This window comes from Pteropus medius, unplaced genomic scaffold (assembly GCF_902729225.1).
Source record: "Pteropus medius unplaced genomic scaffold, Ma_sr-lr_union100, whole genome shotgun sequence".
NCBI lineage: Eukaryota > Metazoa > Chordata > Mammalia > Chiroptera > Pteropodidae > Pteropus > Pteropus medius.
This window is the reverse complement of record NW_024340701.1, coordinates 11,387,221-11,415,120: the sequence shown is the minus strand read 5'-3', so window position 1 is coordinate 11,415,120 and position 27,900 is coordinate 11,387,221. Positions and strand designations below refer to the sequence as shown.

Below are 27,900 nucleotides of genomic sequence, written 5' to 3'. Positions count from 1 at the left end.
TTTACTCCATCTACCTCTACCAATGAGTTTCTAAATGAATAGTAGAAAATTTTTTGTCAATTAATATGCCCCTTAATACATATTCATGCATATTGATATTATAGGCTGAATTAAACCAGACCCTTTAGTTGTTAAACTCATGACATCATCGCTTATGATCAAACCTAGCCTCTTGCAATAACCAATGGACTCTGGTTGCTCACCAGAGGAAAGGAAGAGTAGACATAGTTTTCACCATGTTCTGAGCTGGCTACTTTACAAGAATTATCACATTTAATCCTAATGATCCACTGCTTTAATTTCATTTTTCTGATGAATCAGATTTCTGGAGACTAAATTATTGGCCCAAGGTCACAAACTCTGGAACTAGTCTACATGGGTTCAAATTGTGGCTCTCTCATTTATTAGTTGTGTGACCCTTGGCAAATTACTTGGCTTTTATGGGACTTGGTTTCTTCATCTGATCTATAAAATGAGTGTAATAATAGTACCTACCTCATGAAGTTGTTATGGCGATTAAGTGAATTAATATAATGAGATAGTATTTGTAATGCATATAGAAAAATACCTGGCACATAGTGTGATATAAGTGATTATTAATTAAAATAAACTGGCATTTTGAACCCAGATCTTTCTAATTCTAAAACCTGTGCTCTTCTCATTATCCCAGTATACTGTGTCAAAAGGTATTCCAGGACCAATGTATTTCACATATTTTCTTATGTTTCCCCTGGCTAACTGTGGCCATTACTAGTTCTATTTTAAGAAGAAAATGTTGTCTAGAAAATCTCCTATCCTTTCTTTCTTTATGTATTTCCAGACACTCGATAAACACAAGTTCTTTACTTTGCCATAATTTTTATGGAAGCAAGTAAGTTAGGCTTGTGATGGGCTGAATATTTCTTTAAAAAATATTTCCATTTTGATCTATAATTATCACTTTTTCATTTTTTTAATTGTGTTAAGAACATTTAACATAAGATCTACTCTCAATAGAATTTTAAGTGTATAATACAGTACTTTTTTGGGGAGGGTTACTCATTGCCCCCCACCATCCCACCATGTGTTCTCACACTAGTGTAAGATTATTCATTACATAAAGGCTAGTCTAGATCGTGAGTTTAACAAAACAAAGAGATGGACTTCATTAGCAAACTGTTTAAAAGAAACTTGGATCTGTTAGAGAGGAGAAATGGTACGGATGATAGAAGTTTCCTTCATCCCCTCTTGCGACCACATCAAAGTTGAGACAGAAACACGGAGCAAACAGCAAGCAGAGTCGCCTGGGAATCTAGATGAACAGAAGTCCTACAACTAGGGAGAGGGATAAGAAATCACTCTGCAGTGGTTGGAGATAGGAGGGGGCGAAGACTCGAGGCTGCCTGGTCCCCAGTGGCTGAATGGGACAGAGGCTACCACAGCAGCAGATGCTTTTTCAAGGAGCTGTGCCTGCAATTGGACTTTCACAGTGACAGGCCTGCTCGCTCTGAGCACCAGTGCTGGGTTGGCTGCTTGGGGGGCACCAGAGACTCACGGGGAGATGCTGAGTTGTTGGAGCAAGGGCTGGAGGTGAGGCTTTCTCCCAGGCAGAAATTCTGGTGGTGTCCATTGTCCCTCTGTTGAGCCCTGCTCTCTCCCAGGGTGTGATGCAGCGCTGCCGTAGCTGAGGCATCATCATACTGGATAACAGAGGTCTCGCTCTGCACAGAGGATTCCCTGAAACTCCGTCTCCCCCAACTCGTGGTTCTACCCAAGCCACATCCAGTTATGTCTTTGGCAAGTCTTGTACCACTTGCTGAGCAGTGCCAAGACTCATACTGGGGCCAGCCAACCTCGGATTCTGGCATGGCTTTTTGAGGCAACTATAAGCACGGTCTTTGGATTGCTTGCTGAATCTTAACAGGTGGTTCTGGAGAAGCACAGGCTGGGGCTATACTTGGCCTGCAGCTGAACCTCTTTTCGGGACTGTGCTGCTAGACACCTACTACACAAAGCCACGCCAATAAGACCAGGAGACTTAGGAGCTTTGATTAGTACATAGAAACAGACACAGAAAGGTGGCCACAATGGGAAGACAAAGAAGCAGAAACCATATGAAAGAACAGAACATAGATCAAGGAAAAATGGAGTCAAGCAATCTAACAGATGCAGAGTTCAAAACACTGGTTATAAAGATGCTCAGTGAACTTAGGGGAAGTGTAGTTGAACTCAACGAGAACTTTAACAAAGAGATTAAAAAAAACATAAAAATGGAAATTATAAAAAGGAACCAGTCAGAAATGAAGAACACATGATCTGAGATGAGTATATTAGAGGGAATCAACAGAGTGGAGGAAGAAGAGGATTGAAACACCGATATAGAGGATGGGAAAGCCAAGGACACCCAACCAGAACAGTAAGAAAAAAGTAACCAAGACTATAATAATAATTTAAGGAGGCTATGGGACAAAATTAAGAGTAACAACATCTGTGCCATAGGGATACCTGAAGAGGGAGAACAAGAAATTGAAAACCTATTTGAAGAAATAATGATGGTAAACTTCACTAACTTGGTGAAGGAAATAGACATACAACCCCAGGAAGCTCAGAGAGGCCCCCAAAAAATGAACTCAAAGAGGCCCACACCAAGACGCATCATAATTAAAATGCCAAAGTTTAAATGCAAACAGAGAATCTTAAAAGCAGCAAGAGAAAAGTAATTAGTTGCCTATAGGGGAGCTCCCATAAGACTGGCAGCTGATTTCTCAGAAGAAACTTTATAAGACAGAAGGGCTTGGTACAAAATGTTTGACGTGATGAAAACCCAGGATCTACAACCAAGAATACTTATCCAGCAATGCTATCATTTAGAGTCAAAGGAGAGATAAAGAGCTTCCCAGACAAAAACAAGCTAAAGGAATTTATTGACACCAAGCCAATATTACAGAAACTGTTGGAGGGACTTCTTTAAGAAGAAAAAACATGTATCAAAAACAGGAATAAAGAGTGGTAATAACTACATTCCTATCAACAAGTACTTCAAATGGAAAAGCATTAAGTGCTCCAACTAAAAGATAGAGTGGCTGAATGGAAAAGAAAGCAAGACCCCTACATATGCTGCCTATAAGAGACTCACTTCAGATTAAAAGACACATAGACTGAAAGGAAGGGGATGGAAAAAGAAATTGCCTTGATGAACCTAGAAGGTATTACATTGAATGAAGTAAGTCAGATGGAGAAAGACAAATACCACATGATTTCACATACATGTAGAATCTAAAGAACAAAATAAACAAAAAAAAACAAATAAACTATAGATACAGAGAATATTTTGAGGACTACTAGATGGGAGGGGGTTGGAGAGATGGTGAAAAAAGGCAAAGGGATTAAGAAGTACAAATTGATAGATACAAAATAGTCGTGGAGAAATGTGTAGCATAAGAAAAATAGTCAACAATGTTGTAAAAGATATGTAAAGGGGACGAGGGGTACTTGTTTTAGGTGACCACTTCATGAGTTATATAGATCTCTACTATGCTATACAACTGAAACTAATATATTATTGTATGCCAACTATAATTGAAAAAAAAAAAACTCATTGAATTGTACAATGTAAATATAAACAACTAATTGCCTGTTATACTTCAATAAAGCTGTGGGAGGGAAGTCTTTTAGGACCTGGGGAAAAGAAAAGAAACAGAGATCCTTATTATGAAATGTGTATTATATTTTGGGGTGAGGTGGAGAGTAAAATCTGTGTAATGAATACAAACTCAAGGATTAAGGAAATTTAAAAAGTATATGTGAAAACTCTGTCTTTAGGAACCAGAGACTCAGGGAAGAAGAAGATCAGTTTTTAAATCAAGATATTTTAGTTCTGTCAGAAAAAGAAGGGTGAAAATATATAAGAAGAAAAAGAAAAAAAATGAAGGAAGGCGGGAAAGAATTCACACTGACCGACCTGGAGGAAGAGAATTTTACTTAAGAAAAAAGTCGAATACTTGAGACTAAGCTAAACAGATATGGAAAATAAAAGGAAATGTACTCCCTGCATAACTGATTTCAAAGCTAGAGAGACAAATCAGACAGTATTGGATCTAGATCAGCAAGGGTAAGTGGGGACTTAAGTACAAGAATTCAACTGACAAAAATTTGGGGACCCTATGGAACATTCCTTAGAGAGTTGAATTCTTAGGCCAAAGTATTCCAGAGCACAGGGCAATGGAAAAAGCCAACTGAGACACAAAGAAGAAACCTTGGGATCCTGCAGGGCTTGGAGAATGCAGAGAAAAGATCAGTGTATGTGGAGAAGCCATCCCTTTGAATGATGCTCAGAGAAGTGCCTGGTATACCATGGTCTCAGAATTAGAGCCTGTGGTCACTAAATAGAAACTCTCCTTTTGTCAATACTGGAGTTCCTAGGAATACAAAAGGAGAAGGAAATTAAGTGGTTTAAAATACATAAATGAGTACTAAGGGGAAGAAGAAAGACTTGAACTTAATATGGAGGATGCTACCTGTTTGTAGGAAGACATTGTTGACTTAAATGCTTCTTTTTAATGTAAGATGCCAGATAGACAGGGTGTTTGTTTTCTGCATATGAAATGCATAGTTACATTTAACTTAATGGTGGGGATTTCTCCCAAATTCAAATGAATTTGAATTTCCAGGTCACAGACTTAGAAGTCAGGAACAAACTGATTGATTCCAGTAAGGCTGAAAAATTTTCTTCTTTTTAAGCTTTCTTTTGTTTAGAAGAGGCTTTTGCTGCGAGAGTTATATTGTCTTAAAATTGTGTAGTTGTGGGTTTGCTGCTATCTATGCTCTGTTGATTCTTTGGAACTTTGGAAAGCCAAAACGAGAATGGCAGAGTAGGATTGATTCACTTTTAGAGATACTTAAGAAATGGCATCTGTTATTCTATTACCACCTATCTTCTAGTCAAGAGGCACCAGTACCTTTAACAATAGGTACAAGGTCGTACATCTCTAGAATTTATTCATTTTGTATAACTGAAAATATATACCTGTCGAATAGCAACTTTCCATTTCTCCTTATCCCTAGCCCCTGACAACCAACGTTCTACTGTGCTTCTCTGAGTTTGACACTGCTTCTTCCTAATCAATTTTTTGGATGATTTTGAGAAGGATTAACATTAATTCTTCTTTAAATGTTTGATAGAATTCCCCTGTGAACCATCTGGTTCTGAGAATTTTTTGTTGTCATTGGGAGATTTTTTTATTATTACTGATTCAATCTCCTAAGCTGTTTTATGTCTGTTCAGATTTTCTATTTATGGTTCAGTCTTGGTAGGTTGTATATATTTAGGATTTATCCATTTCTTCTAGATTATCAAATTCTTTGGCATATGACTGTTCATAGTGAGCTCTTATGATTATTTTTATTTCTGCAGCTTTAATTGTAATGTCTCCCCTTTCATTTCTCACAAGTTTTATTTACGGAGTCTTCTCTTTTGCATGGAAAATCTTTTCTCAGCCCTACAGTTTGAGTCTGTCCTTAAATCTAAAGTGAATCTCTTGTAGACCACAGTTGAATATTGTTTTTTCATGCTTTCAGACACTCTGTCTTTTGAGTGAGGAGTTTAATGCTTTTCTCTCTATCTTTCTGGGACTCCTATAATGCGTATGTTGGCCTGTTAGATAGTGTCATATAAATTAATTGAGCTTTTTTCACTCTTATTATTTTTTTTTACTCCCATGAATGAATAATTTCCAGTGACTTGTCTTTAAGTTTACTGATCCTTTCTGGATTGTCTCTGCAGTTGATCCCCTCTAGCGAATATTTTCAGTTCATTTATTGTATTCTTGAGTGTCAAGATTTATGTTTGATGTTTTTAAATATTTTCTGTCTTTGTTGTAATTCTCGTTTTGTTAATGAACTTCCCCAGACTTGGTTGAGCATCTTTATGATAGTTAGTCTGAATTCTATGTCACTGAATTATATATTTGTTTCATCAGGGTTTGTTTCTGGAGATTTTACTTGTTTTTGGGACATATTTTCTTGTTTCTTCATTTTCCTTGACTCTTTGCATTGGTCTCTTCACATTAGAAAAAGCAACCACCTCTTCCAGTTTCTTAGACTGGTCTTATACAGGAGAGGTCTTTTATCAATAGTCCAGTCAGAAATTTTGGGCACCTCTCAAACCTTCATGCTAGTCCAAACCTCTGTCTTTGTTCTTAGTGGCTTTTAGGCATCTAAAGTATGCTGCGTCCTGTCAGTGCTCTGAGGAAGATGAGACACTAGCCAGTCCTCAGGCAGCTTCCAGAAGTGTTACAGTGTTAGACATGTGGTTTACTTCCTTCCCTCCCAGGGAAGGGAAGCTGGAATCTGGGACTTTTTGCCTGCTAGCTCTCTGCCGAGCTATAGGAAGGACATTGATAACTACTGTGTGCTAGTTCAAACTACCATCTTTGTTTCACTGGTTTCTAGGCATCTGGTTTATGTTGGGTCTTATCAGTGGTCAGAGAGAGGCAAGACAGAAGCCAGTCCATTGGGCAAACCTGGAAAAGTTGGAAAGTTGGGCATATGATCTAACTCTTTCCTTACCCAGGGAGAATCTGGAAACTGGGTTTCCTTCCAATTGTATGGCCCTGTGTTGAGTGTAGAGGTTATGGTAGGAACTGTGTTGAATTTTCCTACTAGCTTTGATGTATCTGGTTTCACACTTGCTCAGAGTGCAGAAGTCTCTGAATTAGTTTCTGCATTTCTCACAATGGGAATTTGTCTGTGTATTGTTGAATCAGTGCACTCTACCATTTTGTTGATGTCACCCTGTCACTTATTTTTCATAAAATGGAAAAAATATAAGTAAAATATTCCTTTTGAAAACAAAGTTATTTGATATTATGGGTCTTTGAATTGGGTTTTGGAAGTGTACACAAATTTCAGCACCTGTATCTTAATATTAAAGCAGATATCTCCAGTTTTTTTGGAATACTTTTAAGTTTGGAATATTTTTTAGTCTGTTGGGATAATTAATTTCTTCTATTTCTGCATGTCAAATATTACTTTAAAGGTTGCCTTCTGTGTTTCTTAGAGATTGAAGGGGGAAGTATTTTACTTGTGATTAGCACTTTTGGTCTGAAAAAATATTAAATATGCTTTGGTCTATGTAGCAAATAAACCTCATAGTAGATAATTCCTGAATTTGTAAAGTCTGTCTAAATGTTTATCATCCAGTTTTTAGAACATTTTTTTAACTGCTAGATGGGTCATGCTTTTGAAAATGGTACCTTATAATTTCAGTTAAAATCTTTCAACTCATTTTATATTTTATTGGTTATTTTAGAAGAATACCTTGCTTTATTTTCTCAGTTTATATTTATATTGTGAATATGCTGACTCGCTATTGAAGGACATATTTCTGTGTGTAATTAGAACTTAGCATCACATAAGTATTTCTGCATCAATATACATATGTATGACAGATTTTATACACAAGCACACGCATATTACACATACCTTGCACATATATAGATATATTTGTATATGTATAAACATGGATCACATGTTTATGTTTGTTGTAAATATTTATATTTTCCTATTTATTCACATATATACCTGTATATGTTTAATAGGGCAAAATACCTTGAATTCTTTTTAATTTAGAATAATCAATGGTTTTAAGGAATTATATTATAGTTCTGGAAAGATTTGTAATAGAAAGCACCAGAAATCTGTCTCACCACCTAGACAGCAATCACATTGACAGAATCTGTCTGCTTTAACTATTTTGGAGCTCTGGAGTCTGTTGAAGGCTTGCAACTTTTAGGGGAAGTGTTGGACAATGAATTTTGCTTAATTTCAGTCCATTTCAGCCCTTCACACAGTAGCAGCTACCTATTCCACACCTGCAGTCACATGGCAGACAGCTGTGTATGTGTTTCTGGAACAGCTTGTAGACAGCTTTGGTAGCCAGGGTGAACAAAAAGAACCTTGCCTTCCTAATATCAGGGATCTGTGCTCTGGTCACTGAATGCCGCTTTTGATTGCAGATGGGCAGACAAAGCAGTGAGAAACCATTGTTGTTTCACCTTCTCCCATTATTTCAAGTCCCTCTCCTTCTAGCTAAAGGGACTTCTGGGGAATTTATAGGTCTGGTGCCTTACCCCCTCTAACCCCACCGCAACACACACACACAACAAAAACAATAACAAAACCAGCAAACCTTGAGTAAAGGCATAGAATCTGAATTCCAGAAATACACTGTTATTAGATTCAGATGTCCAGTGTTCAACAAAAGAAATCACAAGTCATTCAAGGAAACAGCAAAGTATGGCCCATTAAAGAAAAAAAAATAAACAGAAATTGTCCCTGAAAAAGACCTAGTGGCAGATATACTAGACAATGACTTTAAAATATGCTCAAAGAACTAAAGGAAGTTGTGGAGAAAGTCAAGAAAGTGATTATGCATAAAATAGAAATATCAATATAGAGATTGAAAACCTAAAAAGAAACCAACAAGAAATTCTAAAGCTGAAAGGTGCAGTAATAGAAATATAAGATTCACTAGACAGATTTAAAAGCAGATTTGAACAAGCAGAATAAAGAATCAGTGAACTTCAAAATAGGACAGTAGAAATTATTGAGGCTGAGGAACAGAAAATTAAAAAAAAAAAGATTGAATAAAAGTTAACAGATCCTAATGGATATGTGTGAGACCATCAAGTGGACAAACATATATATTGGGGTCTCAGGAGGAGAAGAGAGAAAGGGGAAGAGAGAATATTTGAAGAAATAATGGCTGAAAACTCGCCAAATTTGCTGAAATACATGAACATGAACATCCGAGAAGCTCAGTGAACACAAAATATGATAAACCAGTGAGACCTACACTAAGATATATTCAAGTCAAACTTAAAATCAAAACCAACAATAAAGAGTGAATCTCAAAAGGAGCAAGAGAGAAGCAAATCATCACATTCAAAGGATTCTCAATAAGATTTTTAGCAGATTTTTCATCAGAAACTTTGAAGACTATAAGACAGTGCTTGATATATTCAAAATGCTAAAAGGAAAAATATAAAACCCTGTCAACTGACAATCTTATATGAACCAAAAGTGTCTTTTAAAACAAGAGTCCCCAGCCCCCGGGCTACAGACCAGTACCAGTCAGTGGTCTGTTAGGAACTGGGCTACATAGCAGGAGAGCAGCAGGAGAGTGAGCAAAGCTTCATCTGTATTTGCAGCCCAGTGCTAACATCACCTCCTCAGCTCCACCTCAGATCACCAGTCACTAGATTCTCATAGGAGCACTGGTCCCTGGTGTCAAAAAGGTTGGGGACTGCTGTTTTAAAAGTGAGGGAGAAATTAAGACAGTCCCAGTTAAAAGTTGAAGGTGTTTGTGACCACTAGACCTGCCCTAGTAAGAACTGCTCAAGGAATTCCTGCAAGGTGAAATGCAAGGACACTAGACGGTAACTCAAAGCTGTCTGGAGATATAGCGATCTTAATAAAGGTAAATGCAAGGGCGATTATAAAAGCTAGTGTTATTGTAGCAATGGGTTATAACTACTTTTTGTTTGTTTTCTACATGATTTGTTTTCTAATACATTTAAAGAAAAAATTATTAGTATAAAAGCTAGTATTACTGTAACCTTAATTTGTTAACACCAAACCTTATTTTCTACATAATTTAGGAGACTAATACATTTAGAAGAATTATTAGTTTATGTTTTGGGGTATACAGTGTATTAAGATGTCATTTTGTGACATTAGTGACCCAAAAGGGTGGAGACAGACTGTAAAGGAACAGAGTTTTTATGTTATTGAAGTTAAGGTGGTATAAATTCATAGTAGAGTGTTATAACTTTAGATTGTTAAATGTAATCCCTATGGTAATTACACAGAAAATAGCTATAGAATGTGCATAAAAGGAAAAGAGAAAGGAGTTTAAACATTTCACTATACAAAATCAACTGAACACAAAAGACAGTAATGAAGGAAAGGAGGGATAGAAAAGATGTAGAGTGTATATAAAACAAATAGTACAATGACAGAAGTAAATCCCTCTTTATTAGTAAGTACTTTAAATATTAATGCATTAAACTCTCCAATCTAAAGACAGAGATTGGCAGAGTGGATAAAAACACATGATCCAATTATGTACTGTTTAGAAGAGACTCAGTTGATCAAAAGACACAGGTTAAAAGTGAAAGGATGGAAGAAGATATTTCATACAAACAATATCCAAAAGAGAGTGGAGATGGCTATATTAATGTCAGGCAAATAGACTTTAAATCAAAAAAGATTATGAGACAAGCAAATTTTATAGTAATGGAATATTCATATGAAATTATAACAATTATAAAGGTTTTATGCACCTAGTTACAGACTATCAAAATATATGATGCAAAAACTGACAGAAATGAAAGGACAAATAGATAGCTGTACAGTAGTTGGAGATTTCCATACCCCTTTCACAGTAATGGATAGAACAACCAGATAAAAGATAAGGAAGTAGACGACTTAAACAACACAATAAACCAACTAGATCTAATAGACATATACAGAACACTACTCAATAACAACAGCAAGATTGTTTGGAACATTTTCCAGTTTAGACAATATGTTAGACCACAGATTAAGTCTCAGTAGATTAAGATAGATAATCATACAAAATTATCTTCTCTGACCACAGTGGGTTGAATTAGAAATCAATAACAAAAGTAAAACTGGACAATTCACAGAATTGTGGAAATTAAACAATACACATTTAAGCAACCCATTGAATAGACAAGATATACGAGTGTCCAATAAGCATGTGAAAAGATGCTCTACATTACTAATAATTAGGGAAATGCAAATTAAAACTACATTGACATACCATCTCACACCCATTAGGGTGGCTACTATCAAAGTAACAAATAACTGTTGACAAAGATGTGAAGAAATTGGAACTCTTGTACATTGTTTGGTGGGAATGCAAAATGGTATAGCCACTATGAGAAGCAGTATGGCTGTTACTGAAAAAAAAAAAAAAAAATGGAATTACCATATGATTCAGTGCTTCTCCTACTGGGTATATACCCAAAGTAATTGAAACAGGGTCTTGAAGATATATTTGTATATCCATCTGAAATGTTCATAACAGCATTATTTACAATAGCTGAAATGTGGAAGCAACCCAATGACCGATGAATAGATAAAGCAAAATGTGGTATATACATAACAATGGAATATCATTCAGCCTTAAAAAGTAAGAAAATTCTGTAATATGCTGTAATATGACGAATCTTGAGGACATGGTGCTAAGTGAAATAAGCCAGTCGCAAAAATACAAGTACTGTATGATTCCACTTATATGAAGTACTTAGAGTAGTCAAAATCATAAAAACAGAAATTGTATTGGTGGTTGCCACGGAATGGGGGGAGGGAAGAATGGGTAGTTAATATCTAATAGGTACAGTTTTACAAGATGCAAAGAATCATGGAGATGGATGGTGGTTATGGCTGTACAACAATGTTAATATGTTTAATACCACTGAATAGTACACTTAAAAATGGTTAAGATAAATTTCATGTTATATGCATTTTACCACAATAAAAAAAATTGTTTGCTTTAAATATTGAATAAAATTTGCTTCGAATTAAAATTATTTTTTTCTTTTTCTTTTTCCAACATTCAAAAATATTTTAATGGTGTTAAAAATGATGTTGACTAGCATATGATGTTCTATATTTGTCTTTTCGTGTATCACAATTTCACTATTTGCAGTCTGATAGCACTTTAAAGCTTTTTGATAGTACATTTAATTAGTATAGTGTAATTTTTTCTTAATAGATTTAATCGAAAGTAAGCTGGTTGAGAAATATGACAACTTTTTTTCCAGTCTCATTTCTTAAAGTGTAAGTTAAGTAATGTGAATAAATTGAACAGGCTTATAATAATATTTAAATCATTTTATACAGGATTCAGAAATAATTTTTATTATATAAATAATATACATTAATATAGTTTAAAAGTAAAAATCTTGCTCTTTTTCTACCATGAAACACCCGTTATATTCTTAGGACAGCTACTATTAACAGTTTTGTACATAGCTTTCCAGAAATGTCCTATGCATATAAAATATGCATATACGTACATGATGGAATTGTACATACATGTACTCAAGATCTATATATCCTATTTTTTAAAAAAGACATACTTTTATAAGGTATTTTGAATGACTTAAATATGTTCTTCAGCACATACATTGAGGAAAAATAGGTGATTTGATGGCCATATTAAAATACAAGTCTTCATGTTTATTTGAAGTTTTCTAATCTAGTGGTATAAGTTAAAAATAAAATTTCTTTAATACAGTCTATTAACAGATTAGATTTTTAAACCTTATTTTTATAAAAACATAGAATATATTAATTTGGAAGATTTTTGCCTTTAATACATGTTTTTAATATCCATACTGAAAACACTGGGTTATCTTCAGGAGTGGTATTATTGTAGATATTGTGTAGAAGTTGAGGCAAGGAAGAGGGTGGATATTCTCCTTTAAGTTATATAATACCATATTCTTTAAATTTATTTTTAAAGCAATGAACATATTCTACTTATTAGAATGATAGAAAATATTTTTTTAAACATGTAATGACATAAAGATAAATGTAAAAAAAGTGTCCTCATAACGAAAGTCATATTGGTTTTAGGCCTGTGTGGACGTCAGATCAAGTTCAGTGTTTTGGCAGCAGATGGAATTTATAGATGGCCTCTCTGGTTCTCCCAAGTTGCCAGAATGGTTATCCACACATCCTTCTCATGGAAACAGAGCGGAGCACTTGGATAGACTCATACCTGAGGTGAGCTAACACAGTATAAGGCAAGACCTTATTTTTACCACATTATTTATTTTGAATGCTGTGACTTTTTGTGCTTAGAAAAGGAGAATTCTAGCTTGTTGCTATTTTGATCACTGCAATTATGGATTGTCAGTTTTCATAGTACTTGGCTGAAAAGTAAAATCCTTTTGTCCACAAGTCTTGGGGAACAAATTGTAGTGAGTTGACTTTTCTTGATGATGAAGGTTTAACCTTTTTAGTATCATATTTTAAAATTTTAACGGATGTGGTGAAAGTTTAAAACTCAAGGCATTTTTTTTTAATATATTGGTCATAATTTAATCATTTCTTGGTGATTTAAGCTTATTGTTAAAAAAAAAAACAATTAACGAGTTATGCAAGAATTTTGGGTCAAGTGGGTATAATTCCAATAGTGATGCTGGAGTTTTTCTTAGGAAAAAAATCTCTTGATATTAATTTGCTTTCCGGTCATTTATTTCTTTATAAAGATAAAGTAAAGCATGTGCTGTGTGGCCCTATTTTTTTTTTTTTTTTTTTGTAGTATTCAGTAATGAATCAAGTTGAAGCAGCTTTCTATCAAGTAGTTTTCATTATCTTATAAAAATCTTTTGATTTGTTAACATCATTTAAAATACTTTCTGCAGTATTCACAGCAGTACAAAATGGATATCAGATATCTCCAAGGCAGGTTACACATTCTCTTCTGTCTCACTTGCATTAAATTTGCTGTTTGGTTATAAAAGCAGAACAGTCTTTAGCAGTTTAGGAATTGGAATTGGGCTGTTTGCTAAAGGATAACACAACAGATCCAGGGTATTATAAAAATATCTTTCAGTATGTCTTCAAATTTAGCTTAACAAATATTGAGTACCTGTTATAAGAAAGAAATAATGGTTGATACAGGGAATACAAAGAAAAGTAAAACATGGTTCTTGATATTTCCAGGATGCTAAGATAAGTACAAAATGATAATACAACAAGAAATATGATTTATAGTAGTATGCAATTTGAAGGAATAGCCTGCATCTAGTTTTGGATAAGAAACTACCATGAGGTTCATTCATTCATTTTTGTGATTAATATTGATATTCATTGATAGTCTACCATTCTGTATTTCATTACTGGGGAAAGAGCAAGGAACAAAACAGTCTCTCCTTTCTTGGAACTAACATTCTCATTAGGTAATTCAAATAATAAACATACATATAGTTTGTAAAGCAGTGGTAAGCCCATTGAGGAAAAATAAAACCAGTTAAAGGTAGTAGAGTGGGCTGAGTAGCAGAAAAAACGTACTAGCTTATATGTTCATTTTTTAGAGAAGGTCTCACTGAACAGAATCTGGAAAGAAGCAAGAGAGCAAGTCCTGTGGATATAGGAAGTCTTTCAGGCGAAGGAAGCAGCAAGTGCATAGGACCTGAATTGAGAATATGTTTGGTGTGTTCAAGGAATAGCAAGAAGATGCTGGGGCTGAATGAGTATAGGAAGGCAAGAATGGTTGAGGTGTAGGGGGACAAGACCATGAAGGGTCTTCTAAACTGTTGTAAGGACTTGACATTTATTTCAGCAGTTATGGGAAGCTAGTAGAAGATTTTGAACAGAGGAATGATTTATAGTGATCACGGGGTCTCCTATGTAGAGAATGGACTATAGTGGGGCTAGGGTGGGATTAGGAAGACTATTTAGGAGGCTCTGGGCAATAATCCTGTTAGGAGATTATAGAGGCAGAATAGAGGGAAAGAAGTGGTCAGATTTTGGATATATTTAGAAAGGAATGATTGACAGGATTTAGTGATAGTTTGGGCATACTTTGAACCTTTCATGAGCATGGACAGCCAGACATGGGTTCTTAAGAACTATCCTAAAACTATTTTATTTATACTCTTAATTTGAAGAAAAAATATTTGAGAAAAAAACAGCAGTGAAATTTACTTGCTAAAATGTGTAATCATTCATCTTAAAAGTGCAACATAGGACTGGGACAGTATGTGTTTCATCAGTAACTGATTTGTGCTGAAGATCCCTAAGAGCCTTCTTAGTGCTACCCAAGACCTAGGGAACTTATACCACCATAGGAGGGTTAGCCAGTCTTTAAAGCTATAGCTACATGGCTTTCTCTTAGAATTCCCTTTGTTTTTATTTTTGTTCAGTGAAACTCTAAAAATATATGGTTTGCTTATATTGCATAATGAATTTTAGCCAATTTTCATCTGAAGCTTCATCTAAATTCTCAGTTGTCATTTTATCATTGAAGATAACTAAGAGTCTTTAGAGAAGTAAAAAATGTGCTTTTAAGAAGTCTTTAAAAAATTAATGAATTGATTAGTGAGTATGAAGACAAACAACAAAGAAATAAATATGTTATTTAGGAGCCAATGATGAAGAAAAACATTGGGAGCTATTTTTCTTCTAAAAATATCTATCCTAGTTCAGAAACTTAAATTGAAAACCTTATATTCTTATATTCCGCCCCCCCGCCCCGAGTGATTAAATTCAGTTAGAAGGTAATAAAACTCTACTACAATATTGGGAATAATTCAGTGGTTGAAGTGAAACTGATAGTGTAAGAGCATATTGTTAATTAGAATAATAGTCATAATTCAGAGATTGGAATTTCCTACTATCAATAGGTCTAATTTCTATAATGAAAGAAAGCAAATCCTCAGGCAGTATATAGAATTGTGTGAGTCTATACACTACTAAAAACTACATTTTTTTGTTTGATTTTATTTAAGATTTTTTTTCTACTTAAGTGAGTACAGTGTTATATTATTCCTAATTCGCCTGTTCTTTGACATTTCTTACAATATGCCTGAAGTGATATGTATCTCATAGGTAGTTGGGAATACAGCACCAGAGCACAGAGAAATCGAGTTCAGAGATGAGGATTTCAGAGTCACCCCCTAAACAGTGATAGCTGAAGCAGTGAGAGTGGATGAGTTCACTTAGGAAGTAAGCAAAGAAAAAGATCCCAAATAGAGTTAACAGTATTAGGTGGTTTCCATATTTAATTGGTAGGAGGAAGACATTTTGTAGTAGATCCGATTCATAGGAGAAGAAATGATCAAGAAAATCAGGAAAGTAAGATTCTTTGGTTCTATGAGAACATAAATATTAGTAATTTTGATCTTTTTAAATGTAACTTACTAAAGATTATATATTTTTATATCTAATTTTATTCCTTGGGTATCATCACAGAAATGTATTATTTCTTATAGCATATCAGCATTTAAGATGTTTTAAAACTATACTTGATGCTAAATTTAACAAATATTTATTGATTACCATTTATGTGCCAGATTGTTGGTATTGTATGTGCTGTGAACAAAATAGACAAAAAAACTCTGCCCTTTTGAAACTTATTCTGCAGTAAAGAGAGACAGACAAGAAATACAATAAATTAATAATGTATAGAATAAATCACTGATACTTATTAATCAATAATAAGAGTTAGGGAGGAATATAAAGGAACAATGTAATAGTCAGCTTGGGCTGCCGTAACAAAATACCATAGACTGGGTGAGTTAAGCAACAGAAATTCATTTCTTCACAGTTCTAAAGGCTAGAAGTCCAAGATCAAGTTTCCAGCTTAAGCAACAGGAATTAATTTTTTCATAATTCCTAAGGCTTAAAGTCTAATATTAAGGTTCCAACTGATTTCTGGTGCAGTCTCCTTTTCAGGCTTGCAGATGGCTGCCTTCTTGTGTGTCCTCACATGGTAGAGAGAGTAAGCTCTCTGGTGTCTCTTATTCCTATGAGGGCAGCGGTCCCATCATGAAGGCCCTTATTACCCAAAGGCTCCATCTCCAAATACAGTGAGGGTTATGGCTTTTACATATGAAGTCTCTGGAGGACTCAGTTCAGTCCATAGCAAATCTGTAACGTGTGGGCAGAGATGGTAGAAGTGCTAGAATAGCTGGTTTGAAAATGGGTTGATCAGAGAAAGTTTCACTGAGAAGATGGTATTTGAACAAAGGCTTGAAATAAGTGAGTCAGCCATGTGGTTACCTTGAGGGAAGAACCTTCCCAGCAGAGGGAATAGTAAGTACAAGGCTCTTAGGCAGGAGTGAGCCTGGTTTATTTGAGGAACAGCAAGGAAACCAATACGGCTGGAATAGAGTGAGCAAGAGACAGTGAAAGGTACAGGTCTTGTCACCCCGTGTGCAACACCAGTGGAAGGTTTTCCGCAGAGGACTATAGGAGTAACAGAATCTGATTTACAAAAGAGATGATCTACAGCTCCTACAAGTTAGTATAATCATATAATTTTGCAGTATTTTAGTATAGTATATGTTTAGAAAATAAACTAGCTCCCTTTTTTTGTTTTGTTTTTTAAACCAAGAAAATGCCCCCAGAATAGACAAAAATATGCTCTTGCTATTTTTTTAAGGTAAATTCAGAGAGAAAGCATGTGCAAATGCCTAATTAAATATAATCCTGTGATCCACTAGCATTTAAAAAAGATAAGTATAGGGTTGTAGTAATAATATTATTTGTAGTTAATAAGATGATATGTTATAATTTTATTTACTTGAAATAATCAGTTAAATTTAGGAAACACATATCCCACATATTTTGGTTACCATAACAACTTGGGTGAAAAAATGAAGAACAGATGTTATATCAACCTGTTGACGTTTAATAGCATGACAGTTTTACAATTATAGTTATACTGTTCAGACTTTAAATTTGCGTATACCATAAACTGTCCTTGAGTGAGATACATTATTTAACTTTATTTCTATAAGGATTATTATAAAATATGAATAGTTGTGAATAAGGGAAATTGTATGAGAACCTAGGGTAGAGATTCACTTGAAAGATTTATTTTACAACTGAAGGCATTTAGACTGAATTTTTTATTTTCTACTCTCACCAACTCTCTTGTACGTCATCCTTTCTTTTCCTTGGGGGAGGAGGGCAAAGGGGATGAAGAATGATAGAATATATAGGAAAAACATTTAATTTGGACTTAGTTGGGGGTTACATTATTATAATAATAATATAATTTCAAATAGGATTTATTTTTAATATTCTTAGAACTTTCAGTGTCAACTTTATTTGTAAACTGTTTATTAAATCTTGATGTTTGTATTTACTTTTTAGTGTCAGAATCACTTAGTGGCAGGTTGTAAATGCATTCATTTTCTTCTCATTTGCTTTGAATTCTTTAAACTTTCAGGAAGCTGGGGGCTTTGAACTTATGTGTAAATCATTCTTATGCATTTATAATTGGACAAAGTAAATACATAAATCATGAGTAGAAAATATGAGAGTGTTTAACATTGAAGTGAAATGTCGTTGTTGGCCAATGTATGCAAACATACACTGCTCACCTTACAGAATTTCATTTTGTCTGACATGGAAAGTGTTGAGGAAAAGGCAAATATCATAGCAACTACTGTAATTGAATTGGCCTCTGAATCATATAAAGCCAGGCAGCCTGACAGTAACATTGTCTAAAACCTTAAAAAAATATTATGGTGCATGTAATGTGTATCTACTTGAGGCTGAAATGAATGGGCTATTAGAAAAAATTGCTTTTAAGGGGAAAGGGGAGAAAAGCAATGATATTTTTAGAAAAACATGTTTAGAAAATGGAGGTGATTTTTTTCTCCCCTTGAAATGTCTTGGTTTCTGATTCCAAAGGAAGCTTTTAATCTAATCATGGAGCTTCTCTGGCATTAATTTTTTTCCTGTTTTCTTTTTCTTTTTTAAACTTAAGTTTTTATGAGTAATTGTAGTTTTACTCGATATGTAGTGCCTAAAAGAATCCTGATATGTATCAGTAGTTGTTTGCTAAACTCGTTGTTACTGGGAATAAAAGTAGCCATTTCTTAATACATCATTCACATATGTTACGAGTGGTTGGTTATACAATTTTATCTGAAAAGTTTTCCTTACTATTTTCATTTCAGAGGACAATTGACCTATGTGAAGATGGCCTTAATTTTTAACTTTTATGTATTTATAAAATACATAAAAGTTAAAAATTATGTATTTATGTATTTAAAAATTTTAGTTATTTGTACTTATTTTAGACTACTTCATAAACTAGTCAGACTTCAATTTCCACTGCAGTTTTTGAAAGGAAATGAAATGAATTAGAGGAAATTTAAAAGGTAAAAATCATGACTTCAACAAATATAAAATAAACCATATCTGAGATTTTATTTAACTTATTAACAAGGGAGCCAGTAATATATTACAAGTAGGTCAAAGGAGAATTTAAGAACTACAAATATATATATAGGCAATAAGTAATGCTGAAATAGGTGCAAAAGCGATCCATTCATAAGGCAACAATCAGTTCCACTTCACCAGGCACAGTTCATTCATTTCCTTTTCCATTGACAAGTATGGTTGGCATTGTTACTAGTTTTCTACAACTTACAGAGTTGTAAAATAGCTGTAAGGCCATGAAAGGCAGAGATAACATCCAAGGCTACCCTTGACAAGGCACCCAATGATATTTTTGCCCGTATCAAAGCCTTTCACAGTTTTCTCTGTTTTTATTTTCTGTTGTCATCCATTTGCCTTTCAAGTAAAGGTATCAGATCAAATCATCCTGTCAGACCAATATGTAAACAGAAGTTTTTGTTTTGTTATTTTTAGGCAGCAACATAGTCATTATCTTTGTATTTTTTTTCTTTCTCTTAAAGTGATAACCTATGAGATTCTCATTAATTTCTATTAAATCTGCTTCTAGTGAGTTCTAGGATTGAGATTACTGATGTTAAACTCCTAGGCTTTTTGAAAAAGTGAATGCTTGCCTTCAGACATTAAGGAAAAGAGTCGGAAATAGAGGGGGGTGTGTAAAGGGACTGGTTTCATTTTTTTAGGAGGAACATTTAAACTTTTCATGAGCCATTTAGAGCTATCTAAAGGTATAGATGTAAAATCAAGGATAGGGTCACAGAAATGCTAAAATGAGAAAAAAAATTTTTTTAAGAAAAATTGTTTTAGTTTTACTTTTTATTATAAATTTTTAAAAACACATGTAAAGGTAGAGAATAATTTGAATAATTTAATGAACTCCCATCTTTCATTCACATTCAGTAGTATCAACCTTTTTGTATACTTGGCGTCTTCTTTCCTTTCTCTTATTTTTTTCTCAGAAGTATTTTAATGCAAATCCCAGACTTGAGGGCTTTTTCTTCTAATTACTTCAATATGCAGTTTCGAAAGTAGTGTCATTTTCTTCTATTATCATATCTAAGAAAATTAATAGTAATCCCTTAATAAAATTAAATAGCTATCCATATTCAGTTTTCTGTCTTAAAATATAGTTTAGTAATTGGTTCGTTCAAATCACGATCCATGAGTAACACATACAGTGCATTTGGTTGCTGTGTCCCTGAAGTCTCTGACATTGGAATAGTGCCCCTACCACTTTGTTTTGTTTATTTTTATACATGTCATTGACTTGTTGAATAAATCTAGTCCCACATTCTAGATTTATCGGATTGCTTCTTTGAGTTTTCCTCTAACTTGTTTCTCTGTATGCCTATAAATGGTAGTTAAATTTTGGCAAGAATATTTTTTAAATGATGCAGCTATGCTTCGTATCGCATCACTTCAGGATTCTTTTAATCTGGTTGCTCCGTGTTTAGTGTGCAGTCAGTGGATTTGGATGGCGATGAGCTAACCTGTCTTTCGGAAATGTGGTTTTCCCTCTTATGGCCAGCAAGTTATCGTGGAGTGATTTTCCACTCTGCAAATATCCAGTTCTTCAGCTGCCTGAGAAGTTTTTACGACTGTCTTCCTCCTCTGTCTCAAAAGGTCAACCTGAATGTGTGTCTTCGGGAGGAATCTGTGTAGAATGATGATGAAGGAACTCAGACCAGCCAAATCAGTTCTAATGTAATAAAAGATGTTGCAGCCACATTTTCCTCCTATTCAAAGAGTAGGTTTAAGAAGTAGGTAAGATAGAATTTTAAAAAATCAGAACAATGAGTGCATAAGAGTTGAAAATAAAGAAAAGTTGATCATCGGTAATTGTACTTAAAAGACTTATTTAGTGTCTGAGTGTCCTTAACTAATAACACCACAAGGATCCTCATCTAAACTAAATACAGCAATAACAACAAAAGAGCAAAGCCTCTGAAATGCCCATTTTCCTCCAGTAACCTAAGCTTCAAAGAGTAGAAAATCTAAATAACAAAACCACATCTCAGATCTCTGGTCTGATTTGAAAGTTTTACTTCATTTGAGAGGACAGCCTAGGTGATGAGAACCACAAAGGCATCCCCATCTGAAGCTGACATGGGAAGCCTAAGTGAATTACATTGAAGGTGACAGAAGAAAGAATGACTTTATAAGACACGTTCATTTTAGAAAATTGCAAAACTTGTGAATACAGCAGAAGCTGTGCAACTTTCATTGGAGGCTGTAAAGAGCAGAATTGATGCCCCAAAGACTCATTGATGCTGGAGGTAGAGAAACAGCACAAATTAAAATACCCAAAGGTAAAAGACTGTCTAAAAAATGGAAGAATATTGAAAAGATGCAAGGAAATCCAAGCTGCATGTTAACAGTAAAGACCAGTTCATTCATGTCTTCATTTCTGTGACTATGGTTTCTATACTACATTTTTGATTTAGATAATATTTCTCAAGATGGGTTTTTCGAAGAATCTCAGAGCATCATGCATAAAAAGCCCTGAAATGATGATACCTTGATATTTAAATTTATCAAATGTTTAATATTTATTGTAGAGATAGGTTCCTAGAAGATGCCAAGGTATAAAGGGAAAATTTAAAAATGTAAAAATGAGAATGACTTTGGATCTTACTTTTCAAGCTTTGGAGACATGTAAGAGTTTAGGTGGAAAGAAACAAAACAAAAGAAATAAACCAAAAGCAATGGAACAAATACACTAATACACTTTGGTATGGTATCTAGTCAAACCAACTTTTCTTTCTTTTAGGATAGAAGACCCCTAAATAAGTGAAACACGTACAACACGTCAGTGAAGGACTCAGTAGCAACAGTGCTCTTTTCACAATCCACTGGTCATTAAGAATTAGATAAAATATTTAGAGTGTTTATACATAATTTTAATTATAGCTTGCACCCTGCTATTCTTAGAAAACCACAGTTCAAATAAGGAATTAACAAAGAATTGAATAAATAGTACAAAAATATTTAACTGAAAGAAGAAACTAACTGCTAGAAAAAATGTTTATTTTCTTTTCAAATGCACATCTTTCATAAAAATACTGGTTATATAACTTGGACGAAAACATGTATACTTATAAAATGTTATGGTTCAAATTGTCAGGATACGATACATTAAAATTAATATAACAAAAATTAAAATATGATGGCTACATGGAAATTAAAATAAAATTGCGTATGTATAAGGCAAGAGAGAAGTCTTTCAACAATTAAGAGCATGCCTTAAAATCAAGAAATTTTGTAATGATGTTATATTTTCATTGGTTACTGTCAAAGCTATATGTAAGTAAAGTTAAATGTCTATATTAGTAAGAAAGAAAAAGAGAAAAGAAATAGAGAAATGTAATGTGCCCAGACAGGGAATATACAGTTAATAAAACTAAGCAGAAATAAGCAAATTATAATAGTTGGTTCTTTGGGAAATTTAGTCAAAGAGAAAATCATTGGATTAGTTAGAAAATAAAATGTCAATAGGATTGGGAGAAAAGCTACAATAACTATCATATAAGAAAACCAAAATATTTGGGTGAATATTTTTAGTTAGGTGATGTTAATAGCCCAGGTCAAAATCAGAAGTAATTAGAGTGTGTGCATGAGTGTGAGCATGTGTGTGACAATTACCAAAGTAGCTGCAGCTAGAAGTAGAAACTATAACTAGAATGAACCTTCTCAAATTAACTTGAAAAGAGAGGTAAGGCATAATTTAAATAAATAATAGCACTGTATTCGAAACCCAAAGAGTTATATCAAATTAGCAAAGAGAATCTCGGGCACCTAGCACTGACGATTTACTTTGGCAAATTTTTCCAAAAGTTCAAAGTACAGTTATTCAAAGAATAATTCTAGCTTTAAAAAATAAAAAGGGACAATGTTAATTATCTGATTTATTTTATGGTCATAAATGACTTTATTTTGACAATTTGGTAAGAGCAACACCTTTAAAAGAATTTATAAACTAGGGTCATTAACCAGCAGATAGTGCAATATTATTTAACAATAACTATTATAAGCAACTAAATTATCCTCAGATACATGAGTAGCATGATAAAAAAAAACAACACTCCCTGTTTTAATAAACAGAGGAGGAAATTTAGGACTTATCTTTGATTCTTCCCTTTCCCTTTCCTCTATATCCTGCTCACAGAAATATCTTGCCAACTGCCACCACAAGGCATCAGGCATCTGTTCCCTTTTCCATCAACACTGCTGCTACCCTAATAAAAGTCACCATCATCTCTCCCTGCATCAGTACGGTCATCGCCTATTTTAATCTTCCTGTTCCATTTTTCACTTTAACCCCTAACAATCCATTTTCAATACAGTAGCCAGGCAACCTTTTTAATGTCATTTTCCTACTTAAAACCTTTCAGTGGCTTCTCATTTAATTTAGAACAAAACCCCAAACTCTTACCCAGTCTTTAAATCATATAATTTGGCCACTGCCTACTTCTCCAGCTTTTTCACATGTCACTCTCCCCCAGGTTTCCTTTGATTCCAGCGGTTTCACCTCGAGCTTGTTTCCTTCTTACAACTCCTCTACTTGTTGATTTCTCTTCCCGGAACATTCTTTCCTCAGCTCTTTACCCAAATGTCACCTCCCTGGGAAGGCTTTCCCTGATCCCCCAATCTCAAATAGCCTCTCTTCCATGCAGTTATTATCTGCTACCACAGTTCACAGTTTAATTTCTTCATCTACTTTACTAAATTATTTTGTTCAGTTGTTTATTGTCTCCTTCCTAGATTGTCAGGCTGCTGTTCACTGCTGTATCCTTAGTGCATGTGACAGTTTCTGAAATGCACAGTCAATGTTTGTTAAGTGATTGCATGATGTGTAACAAATAGGAAAGATCAGTAGTGTATTATAGGGTTAAAAATAGGAAAAATGGGCAACTAATTGAATAGCAGTTCTGCTCCTTCATAGAAATTTAACATGTGGCAAATTAATAGTTGGTAATGGGAAAGTATACTCTTAGGAAGTAGTATAAAAATAGTAGTGGTCTTAGGAGTCTTGGGTTTTAGTTCTGACCCAGCCACCCAACTTCGAGGAAGTTACCTAACCTAACCTTCAGTTTTCTTCATCTGTAAAATCAGGATAGCACGCTCTCCTGGGTGTTTTATGTAGTACTTGTGTGTTTGTGTTGGTAAGGTCCTGCCTCCTTCCCTCTTTCCTTCACTCCCTTATGAGACACTTTAGTGATAAGTGTTCTATACCAACACCAACATTTCAAAAGTGATTCATATGATAGCATCAGTTTAGGTAACATTTTGTAAAATACCTGGCACAGTGCAAGGTACATAGAAAGTAAACAGTAAATGCTAGTCCCTTTCACTCTAGTTGGGATCTTTAGGCTGCCTAATTCCATATTTAACTTCAAGTCTTTGGGATCTTAGAACTTTATATTGTTATTGGAGTACATCTCTGCATTCTCTTAGACTATAAACTTTTAAAGAGTGTTTTCCCTATGACATTTGTCATAACGATTTATTCATAACTTGTGTTCTATAAATGTTTAAAATTCAGCACACATTTAAGCACCTATTACGTGCAGTGCATTAAGCACAGAAAACAAGGTAAAAGAAATGGAAAGGCATATTCTAGCTGTACAGTGAGAAAATGTTGCTCACTTTTAAAGAGATGAAGGTATATTTATTGGGATAGATTTGAATTTATAAAAATAAAAGATGTTGACACCTTGATATGTAATAAAATAAATGTTAAAAGGAAAGTAAATTAAAAAATATTTTACCAACATGTCTGATAAAATCTTACTATGCAAAATAGATTAAGATTTGATAGAAATGTATTTGGTCCATAACAGGATTCTGCTTGAATGATAGTTCGAGGAGAGAAACAGTTCACACATGAAGAGATATTAATAGAAAGCCTTTGTGAAGAATACATAGTTTTTATAGCAATTAATGTAGCTCAGACATCTTCAAAGTACATTTATTCTGTAAAAGATTTACGCGAGGATCGTAAAATGTGGTACAGAAAAACATTAGTACAAAAGCATGTAGTGCAAAAGCATTAAAAACAAAACAACAAAAGCAGATTCTAATTCCTTTTTTCCTAAGCCTTTTTACCATGCCAGCTTATTTTTTTTTTAAAGACTTTATTTTTAAGAGCAATTTTAGTATCACAGCAAAATTGAATGGAAGGTACAGAGATTTTCCATATACCTCCTGCCTCCCCCTCTATGAAAATACTGCACCAGAGTGGTACATCTGTTACAGTAGATGAAACTACACTGACCCATCATTATCACCCGAAGTATAGTTTAGATTAGGGTTCACTCTTATGTTGTACATTCGTGTATGGGTTTTGACAAATGTATAATAACATGTATTCACCATTACAGTACCATGTAGTTTTCATTGCCCTAAAAATACTCTATGCTCTGCCTCTTCATCTCCCTGTCTCCCATAACCTGTGGCAACCACTGATCTTTTTACTGTCTCCATAGTTTTGCCTTTTCCAGTGCCTTGTAGTTGGAGTCATACACTATGTAGCCTCTTGAGATTTGCTTTCTTTTTTTTTTTTCCCACTGAAGGCGCCTCCCTGTCTTTTCATAGCTTGATAGCTCATTTCTTAGTGCTTGATGATATTGCAGCAGGCCAGAGATAAGAGCTGGTCTCCCCACAACCTTAGACATTCCGAAATTCCAGAATTCTTATTTTGTACGTAGCCTTCAGAGTAATTTTGAATGTGTATTCCTCAGAGTGGGAGAATAGAACATATTTTATGCAGTAGTTTATTAGCTTTACTTACAGCTTTTAGATATTTAAACACACAATATCTGAGCCTCCATTTGCATTCTTGCCAGGGACCCCACAGTTATCTGGGGTAGGCCTACTCAGAGTAAAACCTAAAATCCTTATGATGTCCTAAGAGATCCTACATAACTGGCTCCTACCCAGTTATGTAGTGGCTTCCTCACTATTCCAGAATACTCTAGGCATACTCCCATCTCAGGTCCTTGTACTTGCTGCTGCTTGTTGGAATGCTCTACTTCTAGGTACCCACATTACCTCTTTCCTCACGTCTTCAGGTCTTCTACAACTATTCCCGAAAGTCATTTTATCAGTGAGAACTTGCTGGGCATCAGTCTTTCTAAAATTTTACCACTCCCCCAAACACTGGCCCCTTCCTTGCTTTATTTACTTTTCTTAACATGAATCACTGTCAAAAAGTTAGAGGTAGTACAAAAGGAAACTAGTTTTTTTTCCCCCCTAAATGTCTTTCTCTTTTAAAACTCTTTTGATATTAAGACTTTTTTCCTAAAGAAAATATTTTAGCTTTTATGTCTTAAAGTCATCCATGTACCTACTTTAAAAAATCACATCATTCTCTAAGGCTAGTTAATGTAAAGCAGCAGTTCCCTTACCCTGCCCTCGATTTCAAGGGTAACCATTTACAACTCTCTTAAATTATTTGTTTGGTATTTCCCCTCATTTCTGTATAACATGCTTATATTGCCTCTTCCTAACTTAGGCGTTTTCTGTTTTTACTTTCCCCTATAGAGAATGAGAATTAAGCTCTTATCACTGTCATACCCTGTGCACGCACACACATGCATCCAGCTCTTCCCCTTCCCTGTATGGTTAAACCGTGATTTTGGGTTAGAGCAAGATTCGGTGTTCTAAAAACTGTAAATACCAGTCACAGCTGAGCCATGTAGTACACTGTGATTACTTTTCCTTTCTTTGCAGCATTTTTTTTCTTAGAGTTAAAAATTGTCACGATTTTGATTTACTTTTCTAGGTTATTAGCATGAGTTCCACTACAGATGGTCTCAGTTATGTAGATCTTTCAGTATGTTCAGACATTTATATTCTATTGTTTTCTTTTTCTTGAAAAAAATCTCTGAAAGGTTGTTCTTAGGGTCAGTTTGAGTTCAACTGAAACCAAAGAGATACCTCTCAAGAGGGCTTGTTTATTCCTAATGGGACATTGAGCCGTCATTGCAGATACAGTTATTTTTTTCAAGTGTATTATTATGTCAACAAATCATGAAAATGTAACTATTAACCAAGAATTTGTCTATGGTTCTCTTTTACGTGTTGTAATTAAGATACCTTTTATTCGAAAAAAAAAACCAACCCAGAATGTATTCTTATATTTCATTGTTTTGCACAGAGCATATTAAGAATTACTGGAATAATCTTAATAAATTTATATATGTATATTTGTTTTGTATTCTTTTTTGTATTTTATTGTATTCTTTCTTTATAGGCTCTCAAAATTAGAGAGATCTGTAATTGCCCACCACTTTCTGGACCAGACCCTCAATTACTATTCAAACTCAGCATGAAGCATTTTCTTGAAGAATCAAAGAAAGAAGACCTAAATATTGCTTTTAAGAAAAAGAAAGTGGATATTCATCCCATTCAAAAACAGAAGCAAATACTATTAACACATATAGTTGAGAAAAGAACTGACAGCTGAATTGAAATTTATGAGACAGAGGATATATGAAGAATGCAACAATCCTTATAATTTTTGTTACTTTTCCAAAAAAATGATGTTTGAAATGAAAAAAAGTAGATATTCAGGGTCAAATCATGTATATTACAGGTATTACCTAAATTCTTCTAAGTGTTTATTTTTCACGAAATATTGATGTATTTTAATCTTTTAAAATATCTTCAGTGAGGAAAATGTCACAGAATAAATTTATAGTACACATTTTACTCTGTCTCATACTTGTTTTTGATATGTAAGGCACACCTCTAGTGGATGAGAAATCAGGATGTGCATTAATCGTTATTGTAGTGCGGGTTCTAGCTGAGCCTAAACTGGATTTCAGAGGCTGGGTGGTTATGATAAACTGGGAAATTGATAGTCCAAAGCATCTGTTTACAGAAATTGGTCTGCCTTGGGGTGGATTATGCGGAATGGGGGACCTTGGGGAAGAGAACTTCCTG

The 27,900-nt window shown here is 34.3% G+C and overlaps 1 protein-coding gene across 7 annotated transcripts in view; it reads left to right on the top strand.

Moving 5' to 3' along the window:
• OMA1 (OMA1 zinc metallopeptidase) overlaps positions 1–27,666 on the top strand; it is a 61,552-nt gene extending 33,886 nt beyond the window's left edge. For 5 of the 7 annotated variants that reach the window (XM_039887417.1, XM_039887446.1, XM_039887455.1 and 2 more), the window contains exons 8-9: positions 12,649–12,798; positions 27,209–27,666. In XM_039887417.1, coding sequence (XP_039743351.1) covers positions 12,649–12,798; positions 27,209–27,421 — 363 coding nt within the window. In that variant the 3' untranslated portion in view covers positions 27,422–27,666. Of the gene's footprint in view, positions 1–12,648; positions 12,799–14,587; positions 14,593–14,879; positions 14,883–20,408; positions 20,424–20,577; positions 27,160–27,208 lie in introns of those variants that run through there. The other 2 variants (XM_039887474.1, XM_039887464.1) reach the window with 2 other exon arrangements.
• The last annotated feature ends 234 nt before the right edge of the window (positions 27,667–27,900 follow it).